At 48.1% G+C, this 24,171-nt stretch overlaps 1 protein-coding gene across 1 annotated transcript in view; it reads left to right on the forward strand.

The window, feature by feature from the left end:
* PRDM16 (PR/SET domain 16) overlaps positions 1 to 24,171 on the forward strand; it is a 296,734-nt gene that overhangs the window by 227,443 nt on the left and 45,120 nt on the right. The window contains exon 5 of the mRNA XM_041476600.1: positions 21,544 to 21,678. Coding sequence (XP_041332534.1) covers positions 21,544 to 21,678 — 135 coding nt within the window. The remainder of the gene's footprint in view (positions 1 to 21,543; positions 21,679 to 24,171) is intronic.

Here is a 24,171-nt window from a genome sequence, read left to right on the forward strand (position 1 = left end):
CCTCTGGGAATGCAGTGGGCAAAGGCTGCTGTGCTGTTCCAGGCTCAGATTGTATCCAGGTAGGAATGCTTGGCTCCTCCCCTGGGCAGAGCATCTCCCGGTGGGATGCTGGAATTTGATCAGCCATGCAGGGACACTCAGTGGCCATGGACAGCAGAGATCTCCTGGAGGGAGGATTGGAAGAGATAAAGAAAAACTGCCCAATGAACAGAAGAGAACTGCCCCACCTCTAACAGATGGTGATAGAATACACACTTATCTTACAGCTCAGGACAGGAATGCTGCTGGGTGCTGGAGGAGGGAGGGAGGGAGCTCTTTGCACTGTCCCAGCAGCATCATCAAGATTTGGGCTCAGGAGGAGCTGGGCAGACTGCTGTCCCAGCAGCATCATCAGGATTTGGGCTCAGGTTGTGCTGTCCCAGCTCTCTCAGCAGCTCCCAGGGAGGCTGCTCCAGTGCCAGCTCAGTCACAGCAGCACAGGGCTCTGGGATGGGAGTGACCATTGGCAGCTGGTGCCAAAAGCTGAGGGTCCAGCAGGGCAGGGATTGTCCTCCCCTGGTGCTTTTGAGGCACATCAGGGGCTGTGGCCCGTTCTGGACCCCTCAAGACACTGAGGGGTTGGAGCATGTCCAGGGAAGGGAACAGAGCTGGGAAAGGGCTGGAGCACCAGGAGGGGCTGAAGGAACTGGGAAAGGGGCTCAGCCTGGAGAAAAGGAGGTTCAGGACTTTGTGACTCTGCACAACTCCTGCCAGGAGGGGAGAGCTCCAGGTTGGACTCTGCTCCAGGGACAGGAGGAGAGGGGACGGCCTCAGGCTGTGCCAGGAGAGGCTCAGGGTGGACACCAGCAGGAATTTCCCCATGGAAAGGGTGGCCAGCACTTGCAAGGGGCTGCCCAGGGATGTTTGGAGTGCCCATCCCTGGAGGTGTCCAAGGAAGGGCTGGAGGTGGCACTCAGAGCTCTGGGCTGGGACAAGGTGGGCTTTGGGCACAGGCTGGACTCAATGACCTTGGAGGGCTTTTCCAGCCTCAGCAATCCTGGGATTCTGTGATTTTTCCCTCTTTAAAAGACATGTTCCTGTTTCCAGCTCTGTGCCCCTTTCTCACCTATTTCCTGAGTGTCTCTCACCCTCCCCAGGGGACAGGGGATGTCCTGCAGGCCGTGTGCCCTCTGTGCTGTCTGTGCTGCTGCAGCCCTGTTTCCACAACTCCATTATTAGTTTTGTCCAGCCCGCAGGAAAAAGTGATGCTGTAGCTGGCATCCCAGTGTTAGGTCATATTAAAACCATCTGTAACAAATCTTTATTTGCAGTTACTTTGGAGTTCAGATTTCAGCTTCTACTCCACCTGTCATCAGTGTTTATCCTCATAAACTTTCACAGCTTCTTTTATTCTGGTTCTTTTTTTTTTCCCCCTTCTGAGAGACCTTTTCAGGGTTTTTGGCACTCTTCCGCTTACTTTGCCTGGCAGAATTTCACTCTCCTTGATTTAGAAAAGGTGCAGGTTTCATGAATCTACAGGATCTTCAGAACAGAATATTTTTAATGTGATTTTCAAGAAAAAGCAGCCTTGTTGCTGGTTATGATTTCAATAAAAAATAGGAAAATAAAATCTGTGGGGGAGTTGTCTGCAAAACACTGAAGTGTTTTTTAATATGGGTAAATAACTCTGTTTATGCTCTAAGTAACTGCATAAAGAGGATTCTAACAAAATTTAGAGGTGGATTCATTCAGATATATTTAGTTTGAAGGTGAAGATGATGAAGATCACAAGCCATGGTGGGCTCAGTGCAGGTGGGCTGGATGGGACTGGACAGGGTGGTGCTCAGGCAGTAAAAAGGATGGGAATGGGGGTGGTTGCACAGCCTGGCTGGAGTTCCACTTATCTTTGGTTTATCCCAATAAAACCATGAATAAAGAGAATTTTTTGACCCCCAGAGTGGTGAGTGCCGGACAGGGCCCCCCAGGGAAGCACCAGGATGAAAATACAGGAGCTGGGTTTTAACCCATTTAAACTTTCCTCTGTTACAGTGTCACATCAGTATCAGTTCAGAAGTTCTGTCCTTCTGCTGGTGCTGTTGACCAAGTTTGAGTTGGGGTTCGTTTGTGGGCAGCTCACCTTGCAGAAGGTTCTTCCTGGCTGTGTATCCTACAAGGCATCATCACCTCAGAGGTGTTGTCTTCCTGCCAAACACCCAAACAACAGCTTGGTTAGAGGTCAGAGTGGCTCTGGGGCTTTGATTTCAGTGTTTTGCTCAAGGGAGGCAGCTGGTTCCTGCCTTTGGTGCTGTGTCTGCAGGCCCAGGGCTGCTGGGGCAGCTTTGCCCCATCAAACAGGTCCCAGCACTGGAGCAGCAGATGAAGAATCCAACCAGAATTAGCAAATCTAAGAGTTTATTAACTGGGAGGTTTGCTTTCATGACTACTTGGTCTGGATAAACCTTCGTGGGCTGGGCTCATACAAAGGTTTTAAACACATTTTTTCCCTAATTTATGGGGTTTAATAATCTTTTCTGCTCTTCCAAGCAGACATTTTTAGCTATCAATCATTTCTGACTGTGCTGATTGCTGTGGTGAGCAGAGCTGGACATGCCAAAGCAAACAGATATTTCTACTGTATTGGAAGAGTCACAATTTCAATCATTCTCTCCAAAGTGTGCTCTCCACTCCCATTATCTCTGTTGTTGTTTCCAGTGGGGTCTGGGGAACACTTCATATGCACATATTTTCCCTCAGAGTTCCCAGAGCTGCCCAGAGAAGGAAAGCCAGTCACAAGCATTCCTGCAGCAAACAGTGGCACAAACTCCAGGGAAATTGGACATTCTTTGGCCCTTGAGGCTTTTCCCACATTCTCAATATTCTTGCAAACAGCCCATGAATCAGGTGATTGATTTGGGGATCGTACAAGATCGGATGAAATAGATGAACCCTTGGAAAAGAAAGCAAAACAGAAGTCACTTATTCCAGAGAAAATTGCCCTGGGAATGGCTGATGGTCGCAGGCTTTGGGGTTACTGGGGCACACAATTGTGTGAATAATTTGTCACAGTGACAAGCTGCAGCCAGAGGGAGAGGAGGGAGCTCTTGGTCCTCTTGGGCTGGGTCTGCCCAGTGCCTGGAGCTTGTGTCCTCCTCTGGCCTTTCCTCCTTCATCCCTCACCATGGCCAGGCAGAGAGCACGAGGATCTCGAGGTGATGTTCAAGTGCTCTAGGATTCCAGCCCCTCACAGCTTTCCACATTGAGGCATATTTCATTTCCTCATGCATTGATCTTTCCATTATTTTTTGTGATGTTTTCCACCTCTTATCCCACCAAATAATTCTCAAACCACTCAGAATGTCCAAATTCAGCTGATTCAGGCTCTCCTCTTCTTTTTAAAAGAAGATTTATTGACAAGATTGATTGACAAAGCAGTGCCTCATCCTCGGGCCAAAACAGAAACATATTGTGGTTGGATTTGCTGTTGGACTTGCTGCATAGAAAGCTGAAATCCCTCTGTGTAGAACATAGAGGGAGTTAAAGGATGTGCATAAGTGTAGAAACTGCAAACCTGAGCAATTCTGGGTGCTGGTTAAAGTGGCTGCCCTTGGTGGTGCAGATTTTTGATTCCTTCATGAGCTTCAGTCCCACAATGTCCCAATTTGGATTTTGGTCTCCCAGAGTCACACGTGCACTGCTGACAAGACAGGAAAAAAACCCCACAAAATGCCTAAAATGTTTAAAATGCAAATGAAGCTGGATTTCTGGAAAGTATTTGAGAGTCTATCAAGTCCCTGAGTAGTTTTGTTGAGCTGTGACATTCAAAGGAGCGTGGCAGAACAAGGCAGCTTCCCAGGAAAGGTATTGACTCACGAGCCTGAAATTTCCAGCTCTGTTTTCAAGTCAAGCAAAATATGAACAGGCATATTTTGGGTGTTTAAAGCAGAGCTCTAGAGCTTCTCCTGTCACCACTCCATCTGTGCTGGCTTTCTTTTGATGTGTAAGTAAATACATGCCTACATTCCATGTATATATAAAATAATCGCCGCTGTCTGTCCTTTGCCATTTGTTTTGTTGTTTAACGATTGTGTTTGGGGTGGGAGCAGGGGAGGCAGGGAGGGGGGAGCTGCAGCAGCCATAAAGTGGACAGAAAACAAGCTTCATCTTTGTAGCTCTGAAGAGTGCATTATGGATGTTTTTAATCTCTTTGACCTTGTGGCAGGGAAGGAGGGAAGTGGAGAAATTGTGACAAACACCAGCGCTTTAATGCCAGGTTTGTTACTGCCTGGAGTGCCCTAAGGGTTAATGTAACAGTTTTAAGTCCTTCAATCACACCCACCCCCAACTACAGAACACTTCCAAATAATCCCTTTATAATAGACCCTTTTCCACAGATTGTATCTAACCCATGCATTAATGGGGCCCATTGGTGTCAAGCGTTTCAACAAATCCGGGCCAGCCCCGGCTCTGGGAGCCCCTCTTCCCCCACAGACCTTAATGATCTTTTGCCCCTCTGACTTGGCTCCCCTGCTGCAGGGACAAAATTAAACTACTGCGGATGGCAAAATAGTTATTTGCTGCCCAGGCAATTACATCCTTCCAAAAGTCTCCATCACGGAAGGCCAGATGGACTTTATAGAAACCAGACCCAGTTTTAATTATCATAGTCCTGTCAGAAATGAGTGAAATTCTGAATGACCGCATGAAACGAACCAAAAGCCTTGCACATGGATTTTTTCCTCAATAAAATTTTATGGCTTCTTAAAGAAACAGCATTCATATATTTTATGGGGCCTAATCATTCACTAATGCCTATATTAGTGCACCTGTGGCACTCGGCCCCATGGAAATTACAGCACAGGTCTCAGCCCCCTTCTCTTGTGTTCTCTTGTGTTATTGCAAAGCCCTTGTCCAAAAGGCTCCAGGGATAAGCCTGGCTCATTTTCTTCAACTAGGAGTCGTTCTAATAAGGTAAAAAGATTTATGGACCCTTATCTGCCGAAATTTTGGTGTCGCTGTGTGGGCAAGGCTTATACAAATAAAATCAGCCTTCCTAATATATTATTTTTTAAATGTATCCCTGGGCAGCACGTGCTGAAGGGATTGGATGTGTTGTGTTGGATTCCTCTGCTGATTCAGTGAGAGAAGGAATTTCCATTGAATATTTTCCCCCTCAAATAGCAGCACTTGCAGGGTAAGTGCTGAGAGCAGTTTGCAGCTATTTCCAAAGGCCACTAGGTAACAACTTGGTGTTATCCATCTGCTCACTGCTGCACACAAACCCTTCCATTTCCGGTTCACATCCTACTTCTACCAGTGCAGAATTTCCAGATATTTGTCAGGGTGTTTTTCTGACCTGTGTTTACAGACAGAAGCTCTGTGACCTCTGTTGGTCGTTGTCCCTCTTGCTCATCACTCTTTCCTGTTAATGTCTCAGTGTCTGAACTGAATGTCTTTACACCCCATCCCTCAGTCTCCTCAAGGTGTGACAGCTCCAGTTATCCCAGTTTCCAGACCCTCATTCCCTTCTCTGTCTCCAGTTTCTGCCTCTTCCCTGGGGAGCGCTGCCCCATCAGCTGCCCTTCCAACATTTTCCATGTGAAAGTGCCTCCCTCTCCTGAGGGCTCCGGTCCTTTTGTGTCCCCCGACAGGAGTAATTCCACAGAGGAGTTTAAATCCTGCATTTAAGCATTTCCCTGTACGGGGGGCAGGTTATGACAGACCTCCCCCAGCACAGCCTTTGTGCGCCGGGCACCGGAGCCGCGTCTCCGCGCAGCCACCGAGCCTCAGGTGAGCATTTGTGTCCTTCCTGCCTTTTCCTCCTCTTCACATCCCTGCCAGCCTCCGGGGCTGCTGAGGTCATTGTCACCAGCCCCAGGGCACGTCTGGGGTCAAAGAGTGCTTTGCTGGCGTTTCCCAGCTGTACGGGGCAGGATCCGGGAAGGTGCGACAGGGAAGGGCAGGGCAGGGGTGACAGGAAAGGGCAGGATGCGGGGAAAGTTTGACAGAGAAGGGCAGGGAAGGAGTGACAGGGAAGAGAAGGATGCGGGAAGGTGTGACAGAGAAGAGTAGGGAAGGAGTGACAGGGAAGAGAAGGATGCGGGAAGGTGTGACAGAGAAGGGCAGGGAAGGGGTGACGGGGAAGGGAAGGGCAGGGGTGACAGGGAAGGGCAGGATGCGGGGAAGGTGTGACAGAGAAGGGCAGGGCAGGATGTGGAGGGACAGTGACACCCAGGAACGCGTCTCCTCCGGCTGGGAAAGTCAAAATTCGCTAATGAGGTCCCGTCCAGCGCCGTGCTGACAGCCCGGGACACGCTGGGTGTGTTTCTGCAGCGGCGCTGGAGTGAAGTCAGCCCCTCTCCCGAAGCTTTCTCATTACTTCATGCACTTGGCAGCCGCTCACGGGCTGGATGAGAAATAAGAACTGATGTAGAAACACGGAAAAGAGCGTTTAGCATTTCCAAACATTCTTCCCGCGGAGATGGCAGGAGGGGAGGAGGCGCTGCGCTGCCTCCGTGGTTTCTGTTCTGCGGCGCTATCAGATGTGGGCAGAGATGCCGGGGAGGAGGAGGAGGGCAGGGGGAGGATGAGGAGGAAAAGGGGGGAGGATGAAGAGGATAGGAGAGAGGATGAGGAGGGCAGGGGGAGGATGAGGAGGGCAGGGGGGAGAGGAGAAGGGCAGAGGGTAGATGGGGACAGTAAGGGGGAGGAGGAGGAGAAAAAGGGGAGAGGATGAAGAGGACAGGGGGAGAATGAAGAGGACGGGGGAGCATGAGGAGAGCAGGGGGGAGAGGAGGAGGAAAATGGGGAGGATGAAGAGGAGGAGGATGAGGAAGGCAGGGGCAAAGATGAGAAGGACAAGGGGAAGGATGAGAGCAAGGGAGGATGAAGAGGAAAAGAAGGAGGATGAGGAGGGCAGGGGGAGGATGAGGAGGACAGGGGGACATAAGGACGTCAAAGGGGAGGATGAAGAGGAAAAGGGGGAGGATGAGGAGGGCGGGGGGAGGGGGGAGGATATAAGGACGACAAGGGGGAGGATGAGGAGTGCAGGGGGAGGATGAGGAGCGCAGGGGGAGGATGAGGAGGGCAGGGGCTCCGTGGTCCCTCCCCGCCAGGCGGCCCCGGCCCCGCGCCGGGCTCAGCCCTGTCCCGGCGCTGCCCCGCAGATACAAAGTGTGCTTGTATTGAGTGTATCGGCTCCAAAAGGGGCTAGTAGTAAACTGAGAATATTTGGATAAACTCGCCAGCCCTCAGGACTAGAAAAGGACTTTTGTTCACCTAAAGAAAAAGACTGTTCCATTTCCATAGGATGGCTGGATCCCGTCCAGTAAAAACTGAGCTTGAAGTATAAAAAATGATCAGGAGTGTCAAAGGAAGGATCTTTTACTTGAGGTCAGGTATTTATTTTTATTTATTAGCGTGTGAGATCTCCATCTCTGGCCGGGCTTTGGGCTGAGGCAGCGTCTCTCGCAGGAGCATCGTGCGCCACAAAGAGCACGTTGTGCCGGGGGCAGGGGCGCTCCGGGGCCCTCCCGGGGCTCTGGGTTTTCCTGCCCTGTTCTCTGCCTCCCTGGGATGGGCACAGGGTGAAACTCTTCCCTTCAGCCCCTCGTTCGGTTTCTGCTGTTGGACACGGAGCGAGGCCCAGGCTGGCACAGCCAGGTGGGTTTTGTGCACACCTGAGTGTCGCCAGCTGTGGTGTTTGTTCCCCTGCAAAGAGGTTTGCCAGCATTTCTGTGTCATTTACAGGCAGACTCTCTTTTGGCTCCCAAAACAGGCAGGGAAAAGCTCTGGCAGAGCTTCTGCTCTTGTTCAGTCCTTCCCCAGAGTGACTGTGCTGGTGCTGAGGCAGAGTGGGACAGGGCACAGCTTGGTCCTGCCTCTGCCTAATTTTGGGAAGTCAACGCTGGCATAGAGGTGCAGGGAGGGAGCACTCTGGGGCAGCAGAGGCAGATTTGTTAATCAGAGCAGAGGAAAAGTGAATGAGAGAGCTGGAGTGGTCTGAACTCAGCCCCAGGTGCAGCCAATGGATTTTTGAGTCAGGAACTCTTTTTTATGCGATTCTCCAGCGTGAAATGTCAAAGATGTATTTGGTGCAAATATTTCTCTAGGATTTATTTTTTATCTAATCACTTATGAAACTTTTACTGACTCTAAAGACCGGATTTTCTCAGCACCCGTAAACCACATTTTCCTCCCTTAATGAAACCATTTTTCCTCCATGAGGTTTTGTTCACACTCTGACTACATCAATATAAATATATCTCTGCAGGGTAATTAATAAAAGCAGGCAGCTCCAGGGAGAAAGCAGATGTGTCATATCATCTTTGTGGACTCAGCTATTGTACAGTTCTTCCAAAAAAAAAGTGAAGGATCGCCCCCAATTAAAATGTTATGTGGTTTATATATGTTCCCATTTAATTTGGTATAATTGAATTTATGTTCATCCTCAGAGAACTCCCAGGTCTGCCAGACACAGGCAGGAATCATTTACACCATGAATTGGTTTAAAAGCTGCAGGATTAAAGCACAAGAAACTGTTTGGGCAGCATTTCAAGGCTTGGGCAGTTGCTTCAACTTTTGTGTGAGTTTCTGTGAAGGGAACAGAGACAATAATGTCCTCACCACGTTTGTTTGTTTTGGATGCTGAAGCACTGCTTAAAAATGTGATAATTTCTACTTAGCATTAAATTAATGCTTTTTAGTAGGGTTGAGAGGGTTTTAAGTCTTGTGTTCTATAATTGAGGATTTGAAACTTCAAAATAAGAAGAAATATGTCAGGAAAAAAAAAAAGTGTTTCCATCTGTTAATAAGTCTTTGAGATCCTTATCAGGTGAACCTTCTAAATACCTCAAGTCTGATTTTTTTCCCAAGAGTATTTGGGTTTAAGAGACAAAACCATCCTCACATTTATTGTAACTGAGACTTGACTGAGAAAATAAGATTGGTTTGGGCTGGAAGAGACCTTAAGGATTAGAGTGCTCCAGAAATGAGGAGGGTTCTCTTTTCCTGCCCAGGGAATCCTGATGTATAAAGGAAATATTTGTCATCCTCAGCTCCACCTTTGGGTGGAAATCTGACTTTCTGAGAGGTGAGAAATCAGCTCCAAAGGCAGATGCTGATATATTTTTTTGTCCTTCCAATCTGGCTTCAAAACAGCCCAACTTAAAAGCAGCAGAGGTCTTCTCCTGCCGGGTCAGGATGTGGATCAGGGAGGGCAGGGGGAGGATGGAGCTGCTGGGTGCTGTCCCTCAGTCTGGGCACAGGTGTCCCTGGAAGATAAGGAATTCTGAGTGGAGGTTATCAGCATCTCCTAACTCAAACCTGCCCTGCTGGGGCAGTGCGAGCTGTCTGGAGTGTCAGATCAGCTTTGTTTTGTTTTTTCTGCTGTCAGAGAACCAGATGTGCTGGCATTGCCTCAGTAAAACAACCTGAGCAGAGGCATCGGGGTCCCCCTCACTCGAGTCTCTCCTGTGGCTCCATCTCGACACCACCACCCTGCTCAGCTGTCTTTTGACCCAGAGATGGGATCAGATCTGAGCTGGAGATTTTGAAATGTTGTTTCTGAGCATATTCAAAGGGCAGATTTATCATCAGAATCAATTCCCTGGGATGGATCATTTCATAAGTAGGTGAATTGGCTTGGGGTAAAGTTCACCCCAGCGGCACTTGGGACTGTGCAGTTTTACCCTTGTACTTCCTTATGGCTGAGATTTCAGCTCTTCTGGTGATGTCAGACAAGATACTGCTTTGCTTTCAGCTGCAGAGGGTGCAGAGCTGCAGGGGGAAATCATTTAGTCAGTCCCTCCTTGTCATAATTTGGAAAGAAGGAACAAGGTTTGGCTTGAAGGTTTGTGAACGTCTCATGGATGTCTCATCAACCAACCAGCAGGAAATTATCGGTTCAGGGATTTTGGTGGAAAATGAGTACCCTAGAATTTCTTTACAAGTGTGACTCACTGTGTTGGGGGGAAAAACCACATTCACAGCATAAATCTGAGGGCAGAACACTTTGCACATTTTCTTTGTGTATCTGTGAGTGAGATTGTTGCTAAACCCACAAGCAGCTGTTGGGCTGATGCAGTGGGGACTCCCCTTCTGTAAAAGTCTTTCCTATCTTTAGGTGAGAACTGACTCCAAAACCTTATTTTCTCACGTAGAAGCAAACTTGAGGCAAAATGTCCACCCTGGTGTCCCCAGTTCTGACTTCAGTGATGCTCACATTGAAGATAAACTGTGTGTAATGGTTACACACTGAAGAATTTCTTGCTCAAGATTTAGGTCATGTGAATAATCTTCATGTCCCTCGGGAGGCAAACCAGCCCTAAAGCAGATTTTCTGGGAGCAAATTTTTCCTGGAAGTGTCCTCAAGATCTACTTCTCTGGCCTCACTCTCCTCTTCAGCCAATATCAAAAGGCAAAAGTTTTGGGATAAGCCTAGATGCTTAAAAAACCCACAGCAGAGAGGAATTTTTAACTGTGGAACAGCTCCCTCATCCCAGGTCCTTGCTGTCCTTCCAGCAGCCCAAGGCAAAAGGAGCAGCTGGTGGCTAGTGCTCTGAGCCTTGGGTTGTTCCCCTCCTGCCCTGCCCACCCTGAGCACCCCCAAATTCCCTCCCAGCCAGTCCTTCTGGGAAGACCTCTTGCTCTCAATTTGGATGAGTGCACACCCCCAAATTCCCACACAGCCATGGCCAGTCCTTCCTTCGTGCTGGGAAGGCCTGTTGCTCTCACCATTTGATGACAGCACATCCTGAGCACCCCCAAATTCCCTCGCAGCCCTTCCTTTGTGCTGGGAAGGCTTCTTGCTCTCATTTTTGGTGAGCACCCCCAAATTCCCCCACAGCCATGGCCAGCCCTTCCTTCATGCTGGGAAGGCCTCTCGCTCTCACTTTTGGTGACATTTATAAGACAAACCAGCTGTCGTGCAGGATGTAGGGCCATGGTGGGACTCTGGGCCAGGCCCACAGGCCTCGTTTAGCACCTTTTCTGGGCCATGTTTTCAGTAAATATCGCTCTAAAGAGATCACACATCTCAGCTCTCTGGGGGTGAGCAGCACCTTGTGAGAGAAAACCTCCCTCGGGCTGCTTTGTTTCCTGAGCTCCTCAAAGAGGGGGCTGCTGGTTTTGAACCTCGAATATCCTCTGGTTCTCTTTCTCAGTGCCAGCCCAGCTCACAAACTCATCTATTTCACACCTTCTGAAGGGCAGGAGAGCAGCTGCTGCTGATAACAAAGATTAGGAGGACTTGGCTTCCCATCCCAGCGTGGTCCTCTGGGGGGGTTTCTTGTGTGAGGGGCACAGCTGTGCTCGTGGGGGAAGGAACAGCCCTCCTTGGGCTGCTTTTTGGTGGGTTTTTTTTCCTCCTTTTCTTTTTTTTCTAGTGGGTTTTTTTGGGTTTTTTTGGGTTTGGGTTTTTGGGTTTTTTTGTTTGTTTTTTTCTTTTTTTTGTGTGTGTATTGTTTTTATTTATCTCTGTTCTGAAAGTGTCAGGTCATGGTTAAACATTGGAAATACATAGCCTTTGGGCCTGTAAATTCAAGGTTTTTTGTGGGGGGAGGAAGTTGGGGTTTTTTAAAATTTTTTTGTTTGATTGGTTTTGGTTTTGTTTTTGTTTATCTCTGTTCTGAAAGTGTCAGGTCATGGTTAAACCTTGGGAATACATAGCCTTTGGGCCTGTAAATTCAAGGCTTTTAAAGCCAAAGGGAGGAGAGGTACACATGTGTTCCTGGATTGCTGGGTTGTTGTTATCCATACTGATGAGGAAAGTAAGGAGGGATAATCATCCCCTATTAACCTCCTAAAATCAGTGCTAGAAGAGTGTGATACCTGTGTGTCTTGGGGCTTGCCTTGCCCCTCTGAACCACACCTCTGGCAGGTTTTTGATGGTGATTCCCTTCTTTCCCTGGTTGTTGGTGGGAGCAATCAGTCCTTGTTTGAGCAGCACCTAAAGCAGAATGCAGAAGCTCTGGGAGAAGACAGAAGTGAGACCAACACAGTGGTTGTCATTGCATGGGTGCAACTTGCACCAGTCACACATGGAATAAAAGTCCACATCCTTTCCAGCTTCTCCAGACATTCAACACCCTGAACTGAAGTTCCCTTCACTTTTGATTCCCTGTAGTTTTCAATTCTAGAAGAAAATTTGATTTGTGCTGTGCTGAGGTGTCCAAACATGGCCCAACCACCAGGAGCAGGCTGCAGGGTAACTCCAGGTATCAAGCTTTAATAACAACAGTCTTAGTTTTCAGGAGTGAAACACCCAGATGTGTCCATCAAATACACCCCAGGTCACAGCCTTCATTATCTGTGTCCCTTCTTACTTGAACTTGGGCCATATATCCCCAAATCTGTTAATTAATTGAAAATGGGTGCTATTTCAAACCCCTCAGCTCTCTGAGTTCATACATCTTCAACAATAAGTGTTGTTGGGGTTTGTTTCATGTGTTATTAACAATCCTGTGTAGCCCCAGAGCCTTTGCAGGGGGAGGCAGTGGACCTGCCAGGGCTCTTGGGTGACAGTCTGGATTCTTCTCGAGGAAGGGGCTCAGAAGGGACCATAAGACAATGTCATTTCATGGGGTCTTCTCCTGCTGGCACCTCCAGTGGTCTTTGCCAGGCTGATGCTTTGGAGCTGATACCAGCACCAGGAATGGGCAGTTGAAGGCTTTGCTGCTTTTTTGGCCAGAGTGTGAAATGCAGCAGATGGGTTTGGCACTGAGTGCTGCCCATAAATCACCCTGGAGAGGCCTCCACGCTCATGGTGTTCCACAGTTCCATTCCCAAAACGTTACTAAAACCAAGCTGGAGTAACAAGAAATTATTTAAAGCAAGTAGCAGCTCCCTCTGTCAGTCCTGATCCAGTGGAACCGCCAGGATGCACCTCAAGAAGCTGATCAGAATTTATTTTTAAGGCCAGCTGTGTTTTCCTTACAGCAGAAGTACATTTTGGGTATGGATAAGGGAAGCAGCTGTGCCTCAGTGCTAAGAGGACTCTTGGACAAATTACCATCAGCAAATGTTCCCATCTTCATACAATAAAGTTCTGTTCAGCTTCTGTGCCCGCTCCCTTCTGCCAGGAGAGCTGCCCTGCTCTTCCTCCCCCCAGGCTAATTGGCACCCGGTCATAAGGGAGCCATTTTAGCCCACATCTTCCTTTGGAAATAGCAGCAGAGGAATCAGACCCTAAAGCCTTTTGGATCACCACAAAAACTCTGGGATACAAGTGATTTTTGTCTGTTTTAACCCCTTGGAACAGCCCTGGGAGCTCAGCACTGCAGCACCTCCTGCTGCTGCTCCCTCTCCCCAAAGCAGTGAAACGTCCTGAGACTGCAAATCCTTCCCTGTCTGTGGTAGCCTCTGTCTTTTTTTTCATCAGAGGAAGATTTCTCCCAAGTTCCATTTTTTTTCTCATCTATTTAGAATTTTACAATTACAATTCTTTTGGAATGAGCCACAATGCTGGAGGATACAAAAATGGGATGTCCTGGAATCTTTCGGAGGAAAACTTCAAAGTTTTTGTGTGTGTATATTACAAAGAACTGGAAATCCCTTCCTTGCCTCATGTGTACAATATCTGAGGCAGCCCTGGGATCTGATTCGAGCACAGTTTTTTATGGTTTACTGTTTAATTTAAATCAGTGTGGTATGAATTACGTTAGTGGTGAAAAATGAGCTTTTGTTGAGATAAATGCCTGCCATCAGCTTGGAAGTTGTCTTCTGTTTTGACATCTTTCCTTGGTGTTTTTTTGCGTGGTGATGAGACCTTGCTGTGCAAGAGGAGCTGATTGCCCTCAGAGAGGAGGAAAACTGGGGAGAGAAATGAGGGGGTGGGATTGGGTTCCTGCATCAACAGGAATCAGCATTGGCAGCACCTTCTGTGACATCCTGGCTCATTCAGGGTGTGTTCTGGGCAGCAAATCTGCATCTCCAAGATGGGAATAGAAGGAATTATAGGTACAGGGGAGGGAAAGCAGAGCCAGGGTGGATTTTTCTCGAGATTTCTTGATTTCTCCTCTTTGCCCTGTTGCTGTCATGTATCCATGGTGTCTCTCTGCTGTAGAGAGCAGGAGATGCTTTCCTGGAGATTGTATTTAATGGGTGTAAATGTAAATTTAATGTAAATGGTGTCCTGTATGATTCTTTGTGCTGTTGGTTCTTGTTGAGGCTTTGTGTGTAGGGTCAGGTCTGATGTTCCTTCAGCTGGAGCAAATCTACAGTGCCTGAAGGACACAGCAGTGCCAGTGCAGCTTTTTCCAGCCCTTTTTATCCTGATGCAGAGCAGACACTTGGGAAGAACTCACTGTGCTGGTGTGCAAGAGAAGAGCAGTTCATAGTGGGCAGCCCTTCAAAAGGCTCTGCTGGATTCAAACACTCTCCAGAAACCCAGCCTTGCTTCCCAAGCTCGTGTGAGCCATCCAGGCTCCTCTGCTTGGAAACTGGACAGGGACTTTTGGGAGAAAACAGCCTTTTTTCATGTGATTCCTCGTGTGCTTTAGATGTGGTGGGGAAAAAAGAATGAGAAGGTTATTTCTTGTGACAGATATTTCTGTCCCAGGACCAGCCTTCCCTGGGATGGTTTTCCTCCAGGCCCTTTGTGAAGCCAGAGGATGCAGCAGCCCAGCAGCCACTCAGAAATGCACACACCAGTGGAAAATTCCCACTCCAGACGTGTGGCTTGGGTGGGAGTGGAAGCACAAAAACACCCAGCCTTTTAAAAACCTGAATTGGTCTTTGTCTCATCAGCTACAGCAGCGCTCTGCCCCCCACACAAACCCCCTCCAGGCTCTGCAGTGTCACCAAACTCAACCCTGTCACCAAAGTCAGCAATGTCACCAGGCTCAGCAGTGTCACCTGGCTCCACAGTGTCACCAAACTCAACCTTGGCAGTGTCACCTGGCTCCACAGTGTCACCTGGCTCAGCAGCCTCTGCCTGGCATCACCAATCCCGCTGGCCCCAGTGCAATCCAGCTGGGTTTCCTCACGTTCCTGGTTCTCCCAGATCTTGGCTGAGTTTGGAAGAAGCAGAAACGTGCTTGTTTGACAGGAGGAGAACCATAAAGATTTGTTTTTCTCCCTCTGAGCATTCACAGTGTTTGGGTACGCTGGGGTTTTGTCGCAGAGCTGGTGGGTTCTGTGCTGTCCTGCTAGAAACCCACTGCTGCCACTGGGAGTTCTGTGGGCTGCTGGTTCCTCAAACCACTACAAACACTGCCCAAACTCTTCAGTGGCTTCAGACCAGCTGAGCATCAATGATTTGTTTCATTTGGTTGTCCAAGAGTCTGCAGAGGGGCGGTGAGGAGAATTCCTGAGCACAGGAGATGAACTGGGCTCTGTGATCCTGCAGCCTTCAGCAGCCCTTAGAGCTCACACTGCCCGTGTCCCAGGGGGTCACGCTGAGGATGGAGGTGTGACCGTCACACTGAGGGTGGTGGTGAGAGCTCTGCAGCCTCTTCCCTCTTCATCTGGTGGGTTTGGAGCTGGGAGCTCCTGTCAGGACCTTCCATTTGCTCAAGAAGTTTATACTGTACATCACTCAAAGTAGCTCTCCCCGAGAACACTCCGAGCTTTTCCTGTGGCCCTGAGCAGACAAGTTGGGTTTGGCTCGGCTGCTCTTCCCAGTGCTTTCCAGTGCTGTGACCTGTTTTTGTCTGAAACGTTTCTCATTAACTCTTTGTCAAATCACCAGGAAGCCTGCTTAATTGCAGGCAGAGTGCTGAATTTATGAGTTCATCTAGGCTTCGTGTCTCACATTGACAGAGGTGTTTCTCTGGATGAAGTCTTTTTCTCTTCATTTCATGGCAAGAATGGACTTTCTGTTTCAGTTACTTCTGAAAGTCATAAATTGCAGCAGTCCCTCCCTTCCCTTTATTTAAAAGAAACACAACAAAACTTCATGGCAACAGTTTATTGCTTTAAATCAGCTCGTGGGTCATTAAAGCAAAAAAAGGGAGGGAAAAAAAAAGGAAAAAAATCTCCAACTCCTGCCAAATAAAATGTGCACATCAGCCAAGCTGTCAGAGGCAGATTCTGCGACCATGGGATGAGAAGGTTTATTACACTCTGGGCTTCTGGGGAGGGATGTTATAGCAACAGGACGCTGGGTCAGTGATGGCAAACTCCTGGTTGCTCCGTTTCTCCATGCACACTAGGAATCCATTAAGCCAACTGACGACAGATCCGCAGGCATTCCAGCCCCCCGGCATACCTCTGCCGGGGCCAAACCTTGGACTCTGCCCATTAAAACGTGAAAGAAACAACCCAACAGAGAGCCCACAAATTAGAGGGGCAGGAAACCTCAAATGATGTGCAAAAAAAATTGTAAACGTTCGAGAGGATTTTTCCATAACTTCTGCCCCATAACTCAGCATTTCTGATGTTAATAAATTACGGAGCGGAGCCTCTGCGAGATCAAGGAGGCTTTTGGATCCAAACCCCGAGCACTGCTCGGCAGACAGCAGATGAAGCTGCAAAGTGAGCCCTGGAACATGACAACAATTTCCTTTTGGCTGGCTGGGGATGGATCTGAAGCACAGGCACAGCCGGAGCTCTGGCTCTGTGTCCCAAATCCGTGTCTCTGCAGAGGGCCAGTCAAAGCCCTGTAATCCCAGGGAACATGAAGGTGAATTTCTTTGGAGGGGACAGACTGGAGAGGAGGAGGCTGGGGGACTTCAGAGCAAGGAGAGCTCTGTGAAACCCAGAGAACGACTCCACGAGACAAAATCATGGCACTGTTACTGGCAGGGAGGGGAAGGGGAATTGGGAATTCTTAGATGAGCTGTTGGATTTGAAGACGAAAGTGCTGGGAGGTGCCGTGGGTTAATAAATAAAGACTGAACTCACCATCTGCAGCAGAAGGAGAAAAGATGAACTGAAGTTTTGGCGTGTTCAGTGATGAAAAAAGAAGAGGGGAGAAATCCATGATGGGGTGGGAGGGATGAAATGGAAGAGCGGCCAGAGGAAGTGCTCTCACAATAATTAACTTTCTGAGCGTGTCTGCAGGCTGCAGGCCAGATGAAAGTCTGCTGTTCCAGCACATCTCCAGGGCAGGGGCTGTCCCAGACTGCTGGGGTTTAACACGGGGACAAAGAAAAAGGGACAAATCTTGTTCCTGCAGCTCCGTGGGGCAGGGTTGCTGGGCCTCAGAGCCAAAAGGGTCAAGGAGGTGAAATGCATTTCCCAAAATTTACTGGAACAGCAGCACATGATGGTTATAGACTTGCAAAACCAGCACCAATTACTAATTATAAATTGATTTTATTTTGTTTTCTCCTCTCCAGTCTCTTCCCACCTTTTTTCACCTCTCCTTTCCCTCTGACAACTTCTTTTAATGTCTAAGCCAAATTACTCTCAGGAGAGACATCTGCACTGATACAGAGCCAGCCTGAGCAGAGAGCACAGGCAGAAATTCCATGTCAGCTCCACCAAGTCAGAGTCCTGCTAATAATTACACTGCATTTTCTGATGGGTTTTTAAAACAAGTGTGGATTTGGGATTAAAGCTGCTGCTGAGTCCTGCATAGAGAAGGACTTAGTTCTGGTTTTAACTGTGAATAAACAGATTTAATAGAGCTGGAGATGTCTGTTGGGGTAAGGGCATCCCCAGGTGGGTGGCTGTGGGGAGCTGAGCCTTCCAGGAGTGGGGTGAATCCCTCTGTGCTTCCATCTGGGATCTTCAGTTTGCCCATTCCCAAAGCTTTTTGCCTCTGTTTTCCTTCTCCACCTGTCCTTGAGAACAGGGTATCTCTTGGTTCTTCAAAAGACCACAGAGAAACCAACACTCCATGAGCATCCCAGGAGCATTTTCAAACTGGAATTTTTTTTTTATTTTATTTTTTTAATTTGCTTTTTTTTACTTACTGACAAAGACTTGTAAACAGTTGGTTTGCAGAATTTCGCCAGAGGAAACTTCTGATTTCCTTCTGGTCTGAACTGGAAGAAGATGTGGTAAAAGGTTTCAGTTTGTTTTTTTCCGGAGTTTTCTCAGGTTGGGGGTGGTGGGGGGAAGAGATACTTAAAATATTATTCTGTGTGTGTGAACATTTGACAGAAGAAAGAACAGATACTGCAGACAGTGCTGGGTGACTGCTGCAGTGCTCCTGGGTGCTTTTAAGCTGTGAAATAACTTTGATAGCGACCACCAGCGAGCGTGTGAACCTGATCTTTAATTAGAGGTGTTTGCCACAGAGGGCTGAGCTGGCCCAGGGGCTGCCCTGCCTCTGGGACTGGTCCTGCAGTACTCTAAACCTGCTGATTCCCCCATTTATTCCATTTTCAGAGAGTCCTGGTGGGTGCCAGCAGTGGGATTCACCCCACTCCTGGAAGGCTCAGCTCCCCACAGCCACCCACCCGGGGATGCTCTTACCCCAACAGGCATCTCCAGCTCTATTAAATGTCTTTATTCACAATTAAAACCAGAACTAAGTCCGTCCCTATGCAGGACTCAGCAGCAGCTTTAATCCCAAATCCACACTTGTTTTCCTGGGCAGGTAAAAGTTGACATGAGACGAGGGGTGGCTGGGTGCTGTCCCCGTTTTGGCCTTGGGGCTGTGGTGCCAGGGGCTGCCCTGCCTCTGGAACTGGTCCTGCAGCACTCTAAACCTGCTGATCCCCCCATTTATTCCATTTTCAGAGGGTCCTGGTGGGTGCCAGCAGGGGGATGAGGGGTGGCTGGGTGCTGTCCCCGTTTTGAGCTTGGGGCCGTGGTGCCAGGCTCTGTTTGTGGAGGGCAGTGAGGGTGTGTGAGAACAGCAGCTCAGGTTCTCAGGCTCTCACAGCACCTCTTTCTCTCTCGTTTTGATCTGTCAGATTTCACGCCCCCAGCTTGGGTTTTAAAGCCCCACGCAGATAAAACCACAGAGTTTCAGGTGATTTCGAGCTACGGCAGAACCTCCTCCTGAGGCACAGCTGGTGAGCAGGACCCTGCAAAACAAATTTGAGCGAATTTTGGGCTTTCTCCTGTCATAGCTGAGATGGAGACAACACAAAACAACACACTCCATTTTCTGAAAGCTTCAAAACCCTTTTTATTCTACCATGCATGCTTTTTATACTTTCTTAAAAACCTCTTAAGTTTACACTTTATTCATTGGTCAGGAAAGAGAAAAAAAGTGCTGATTGGAATAGACAGCTGCAGGTTTCTCTTATTCATCCTTCTTTCTTTCTGGAACCTAGAATAGACAGCTGCAGGTTTCTCTTATTTATCCTTTTTCTTTCTTGTTTTTTATGTCAACAACCTTGGTAGAAAATTCTTTCAGGGGTAAACATGGATCCTCTTATCAAACTTCTCTCTGGCTCACAGAAGACCCTGTAAAACCTCTTCCACATTCCCCAAGCTCTCTGCCCAGGGAGTTGGAATTAAATGATCCTTAAGGTCCCTTCCATCCTGAGCCACTCAATGGCCCTAAGCGTCCTCTCAAAAAATCCTGGAAGATGGAAGAGACCATCTGTAAGACACAGCTTAAGAAATTAAAAATCTTATTTGTGTGTCCTGGATTTGCCATCTTGTGTTCCCAGGGCCACTGGATGTCACCAGTTGCTGGCACTGGGAAGTCTGTGGGCTGCTGGTTCCTCAAACCACTACAAACACTGCCCAAACTCTTCAGTGGCTTCAGACCAGCTGAGCATCAATGATTTGTTTCATTTGGTTTTCCAAACAGTTTCCCTGGAAGCTGCTGTCACTTGGTGTCTGGGTGTGTCTCCACTTGAGGGGCTAGCTTGGCTGGGCTGCTCAATTTGGGGTCAAAAAATCCAAGAGAAGCTCTTTTTTTCACCAGCATTAGGCAGCTCAGTGTCCCTGGAGTTCCCTGAGATAAAACAGAAATTACTGATATTTTAGCTTGAGTAAACTCAATATTGATTCAGCCACATTAAGAACAGGTTTTATTGTTGTTTTTTTGGTTGGTTGGTTGGTTGGTTGGTTGGTTTCTTTTTTTCTTTCTTTTAATTAAGACTTCCAAACAACACAGAATGGGCTTCCTGTGCCAACAATGCCCACCTCACACCTTTGGTGCTACCAGTAGATGACCAAGGGTGTCTAGAAAGTTCCAGGGTCTAGCTAGGGATGAGTGAATGACCCTGAGTGTTCCCAGGCTGGGGAGGATGAAGAAACTGAGCACAGACAGGTTTTTTCTCCCACCAGATCTGTCCCAGTGCAGCATTTCAGTGACTCCCAGTGCCACGCTCTGATTAGGAAGGAAGAAGCCCAGCACTAATGGTGGGGTTTTCTCTCATCCCTTTTCAGCCAAGGAGCTGGAGAAGGAAAGGTTGGTGGTGGGGATGAGACCAGGAAATGTCTGCTGGGACCAGTGCAGGGAGCTGGGAGCTGTCCTGGTGCTTCTGGCAGGTCTTGGATCTCCCAGGAATCCAGAGCTGGGAGCCAGAGCCTGAACTGGACCTGCCCCCCTGAGCTTTCTCATCCTAGCCTTAAGCCCAACTTGTTGCTGTCATTGCTGGGCTTTAATTTTTCTTCTCCTTTGATTTCCCTTTTTTTTTTTTTTTTACTGTGTCTTGGAATAGATGGGAAAGTATAATCGTATCCCACGAGATTCTGAGAGAATTAATTGCTAGTAAAAGCATGTTAAGAGCTTTTGATGACTGAAGTAATTTGCACTGACACAGGGGCTGGTTGGGGTAGAAGGAAATATGAATCTCAGGGAAAAAGGAGTTTTTGGAGCAGGGAGGCCCACTTAGGAGCAGAGCAGAGCCTTGCTATGCTGGGACTCAGAGGGCTTCTCCTTATTTTCAGGGTGTGCTGTGTCATTTTTAAAATGTGCTTTTATGAGTGGATTCCAAACTGGATCATCCCAAAGGTTGTTCTGGAATGCTGAGCATCTCCTCTGGTTCTCCCACCAAACTCCACTGCCTTGAGAGGAAAAATCCCTTCCTGGCAAACAAGAGACTTTCCTTGGACTGCAACCCCTCAATTAACTTTTTTTTTTTTTTTTTTTCCCCACACCTGGACTTTAAACATGTGAGGGGTTTTATTTTGAAGGATTCCTCTTTTTCACAGCAGCCAAATTGTATCTCACCTTCAGCCACAACGCTGTGGCCAGTGAATTTCTCAGGCTGTACTCAGATAAATGAAAGTAGCGCATTGGGTAAAGTGATTTTTAAAATAGAACCTCGCAGCTCTGTGGCCTGGTTTGAGAGTTTATTGAAAGGTTTGTAATTAAAAATGATCCTGCATGAAAGGATGAAACAGATGATGTGAAGAATGAGCAGTTAAAGACCTTGTCATAAAAATTAGTGCAGTTTGGAGGAGTTCCCTGCTTTGATTACTCGAGCTGTGGGACCAGAACTGTGTTTTCCAGAATATTTGTACTCCTTTTACTCACAGACCACTCTGAGCAGTGTCCTTGGAGGTTCTGCCGGCCAGCACCTTCAGATAGTGACTGAGAGCTGATTTTATTCTTGTCACAAATCTCTTTATCAATTATATCCATCCCCTACCTTTCTCCTTTCTATTTCTTGTTCGGAGCTGTGCCCTGCAAACCCTTTTCCTGCCTCTCTCCCCTCCGTAGCTGCCATGTGTGCCCAGCTGACCCCTCTCCTGTCGGTTCTCCCGCAGATTCCCGATGCCCTGGGCACTGAGAAGTTCTGCGGAGACGCCGGCCAGGGCGGGGCTGGGAACTGGCTGAAGTACATCCGAGCGTGCTGCTCCTGCGACGAGCAGAACCTGGCTGTGTGCCACATCAACGAGCAGGTAACCCCGGGGCTGCTGGGCTCCTGGGGCTGCTGGGCTGCCCTCGCAGCCAGCACGGGCTGGGGGCTCGGCCAGGGCTGCTGGGCAGGGGCAGCGTCCCGGGAGGAGAGCGAGGGATGGATCAGCCCTGGGATGAGCTAAAACCTCCAGGTTTGTGGGCCAGTCCCTCACTCAGGATCCAGTCCCTCACTCGGGATCCAGTCCCTGGCTCAGGGTCCTGTCCCTGACTTGTGATCCAGTCCCTGACTCAAGGTCCTGTCACTGGTTTGTGTCCCTAACTCAGGATCCAGTCCCTGACTCAGGATCCAGTTCCTGACTTGTGATCCAGTTCCTGACTCAGGATCCAGACCCTGACTTGTGATCCAGTCCCTGATTCAGGATCCAGACCCTGATTCTTGATCCAGTCCCTGATTCAGGATCCAGTCCCTGAATCATGATCCAGTCCCTCACTCAGGATCGTCTCCCTGACTCAGGATCCAGTCCCTGACTTGTGATCCAGTCCCTGACTTTTGATCCAGACCCTGGTTCAGCATCCTGTCCCTAATTTAGGATGCAGTCCCTGACTCCAGATCCTGTCCCTGGGTCAAGATCCTCTCCCTGACTTGTGATCCTGTCCCTGATTCAGGATCCAGTCCCTGATTCTTGATCCAGTCCCTGACTCAGGATCCCTCTCCCTGACTTGTGATCCAGTTCCTGATTTAGGGTCCAGTCCCTGACTCAGGATCTCATCCCTGACTCAGGATCCTCTCCCTGACTTGTGATCCACTCCCTGACTTTTGATCCAGACTCTGGCTCAGCATCCTGTCCCTAATTTAGGATCCAGTCCCTGACTCAGGATCCTCTCCCTGATTTGTGATCCTCTCCCTGATTCAGGATCCAGTCCCTGACTCAGGATCCAGCCCCTCACTCGTGATACAGTCCCTGAGTCAAGATCTTCTCCCTGACTTGTGATCCTGTCCCTGGCTCAGGATCCAGTCCCTCACTCAGGATCCAGTCTCCACTCAGGACCCTTCTGTTCTTCTTTAGTCCTGTAACTCGGGAACAGTCCCAGGAATGCACAGAGAATTTTCCTGGATTCTTGGTGAAGTAATTGACAGCACGATCTGGATCACTCAATTATATCCCACTCTCACCCCCATTAACAGATTAGAATATATTTTAAATGTGTTTTTTTTTTCTCTAGTTAGAAAGAGGTTAATTGTGACATTTCATTCACATTTTTTCAATTACAAAGCAAATTTTCACATGTAGAATAGCATTAGCCAGTTTTCTTTATATTTATTCGTGCTGGAGAGGTATTTGAAAAGAAGTTCCTTGATTGTTTGAGATAATTGTGATTCTGAAGGAGGACTGGAAAAATGGTAGATAAATGACATCTTTTACTAAAAGGGAAATGTTTTATTTTTTGCTGTTGCTGCTCCTGCCTCAAAAAGGAAAATACTTGAGCAGTTCAAGAGTCTGAAATGTTAAACAGAATCTACATAACATATTTGTAATATATAGTAATTATATTCGTGGCCATGAGCTGGCCATGAATATAATTACTATATATTGATAATAATCAGGGTGGCAGCTGCTGCTTTTAGTTGGGGTGCAGATATTGGGGGAGAAAAGGAGTAAGAGGAGATAGAAAAAAAAATCAGGTCTGTGTTTAATCAGCCAGTGTGAGGTGTGTGTGCAATGCAGAGATTTTGGGTGCATTTTATAGAGGTTTGGTAACTCCAGTCAGGATTCCCAATACATCACCAAGAGCCTTAAAAAGAGGAAATCAGCAGCAATGTGGCTGAGCAGAAACAAAGAGGAGGCAATTCCAAAGGAGGAAAACACGGGAAGAAAAGCAAAATGTGCAGCCCTGTCCTGGCTGGACATTCCCAAGGCCAAATTTTCCCTGTCCAGAGCTGGACACACAGACAGGTCTGAGGGAGCAGGAGGGACAGATCCTCACTGGGCTGCCCGTGGAGTGAATTATTGATGAGACAAGGACACAAAGAACCTTTTTTCAGGCTGGTTTTTCAGTTTTTGAGCCCTCTGCTGCTCTGATGTGTTTGTGGGTGGGTTTTTGATTTTAGGTGAACACAGCAGCTGCTTTCTCCCCTTTTGATGCTCTTTTCCCCCTGGAGTGCAATAAAAAATTAAATAAAATTATATAAATAAAAATCCCTGCAGCAGGAAAATGGGGCTGTCTCTTAGGAAGGGCCCTAATTAATGAAGTAATTCTGGGATGGACTTTTCCCTCTCACCGTGCTCCATCTCCATCCCTTGCCGTGACTCTGGGAATGTTAAACCTCATTCCCAGGCTCCAGAACTCTTGTTTTTTTTCTGTGGAAAGGTGAGGTGTTGCTGGGCTCTGAGCGAGACAAACCCCAGAGTGTGGTTGTTGTGGTTCTGCAGGGTCGATATTTCAGTGATTGTACCAAATTATTCTGTTCTAGCAGCAAAATTAGACAGCCAGAGCCTGATTTCTGCTGCCCCAAGTTCACATCCACAGCAGAT

The sequence above is a fragment of the Pyrgilauda ruficollis genome, unplaced genomic scaffold (assembly GCF_017590135.1).
Source record: "Pyrgilauda ruficollis isolate IOZ18807 unplaced genomic scaffold, ASM1759013v1 scaffold39, whole genome shotgun sequence".
Taxonomy (NCBI): domain Eukaryota; kingdom Metazoa; phylum Chordata; class Aves; order Passeriformes; family Passeridae; genus Pyrgilauda; species Pyrgilauda ruficollis.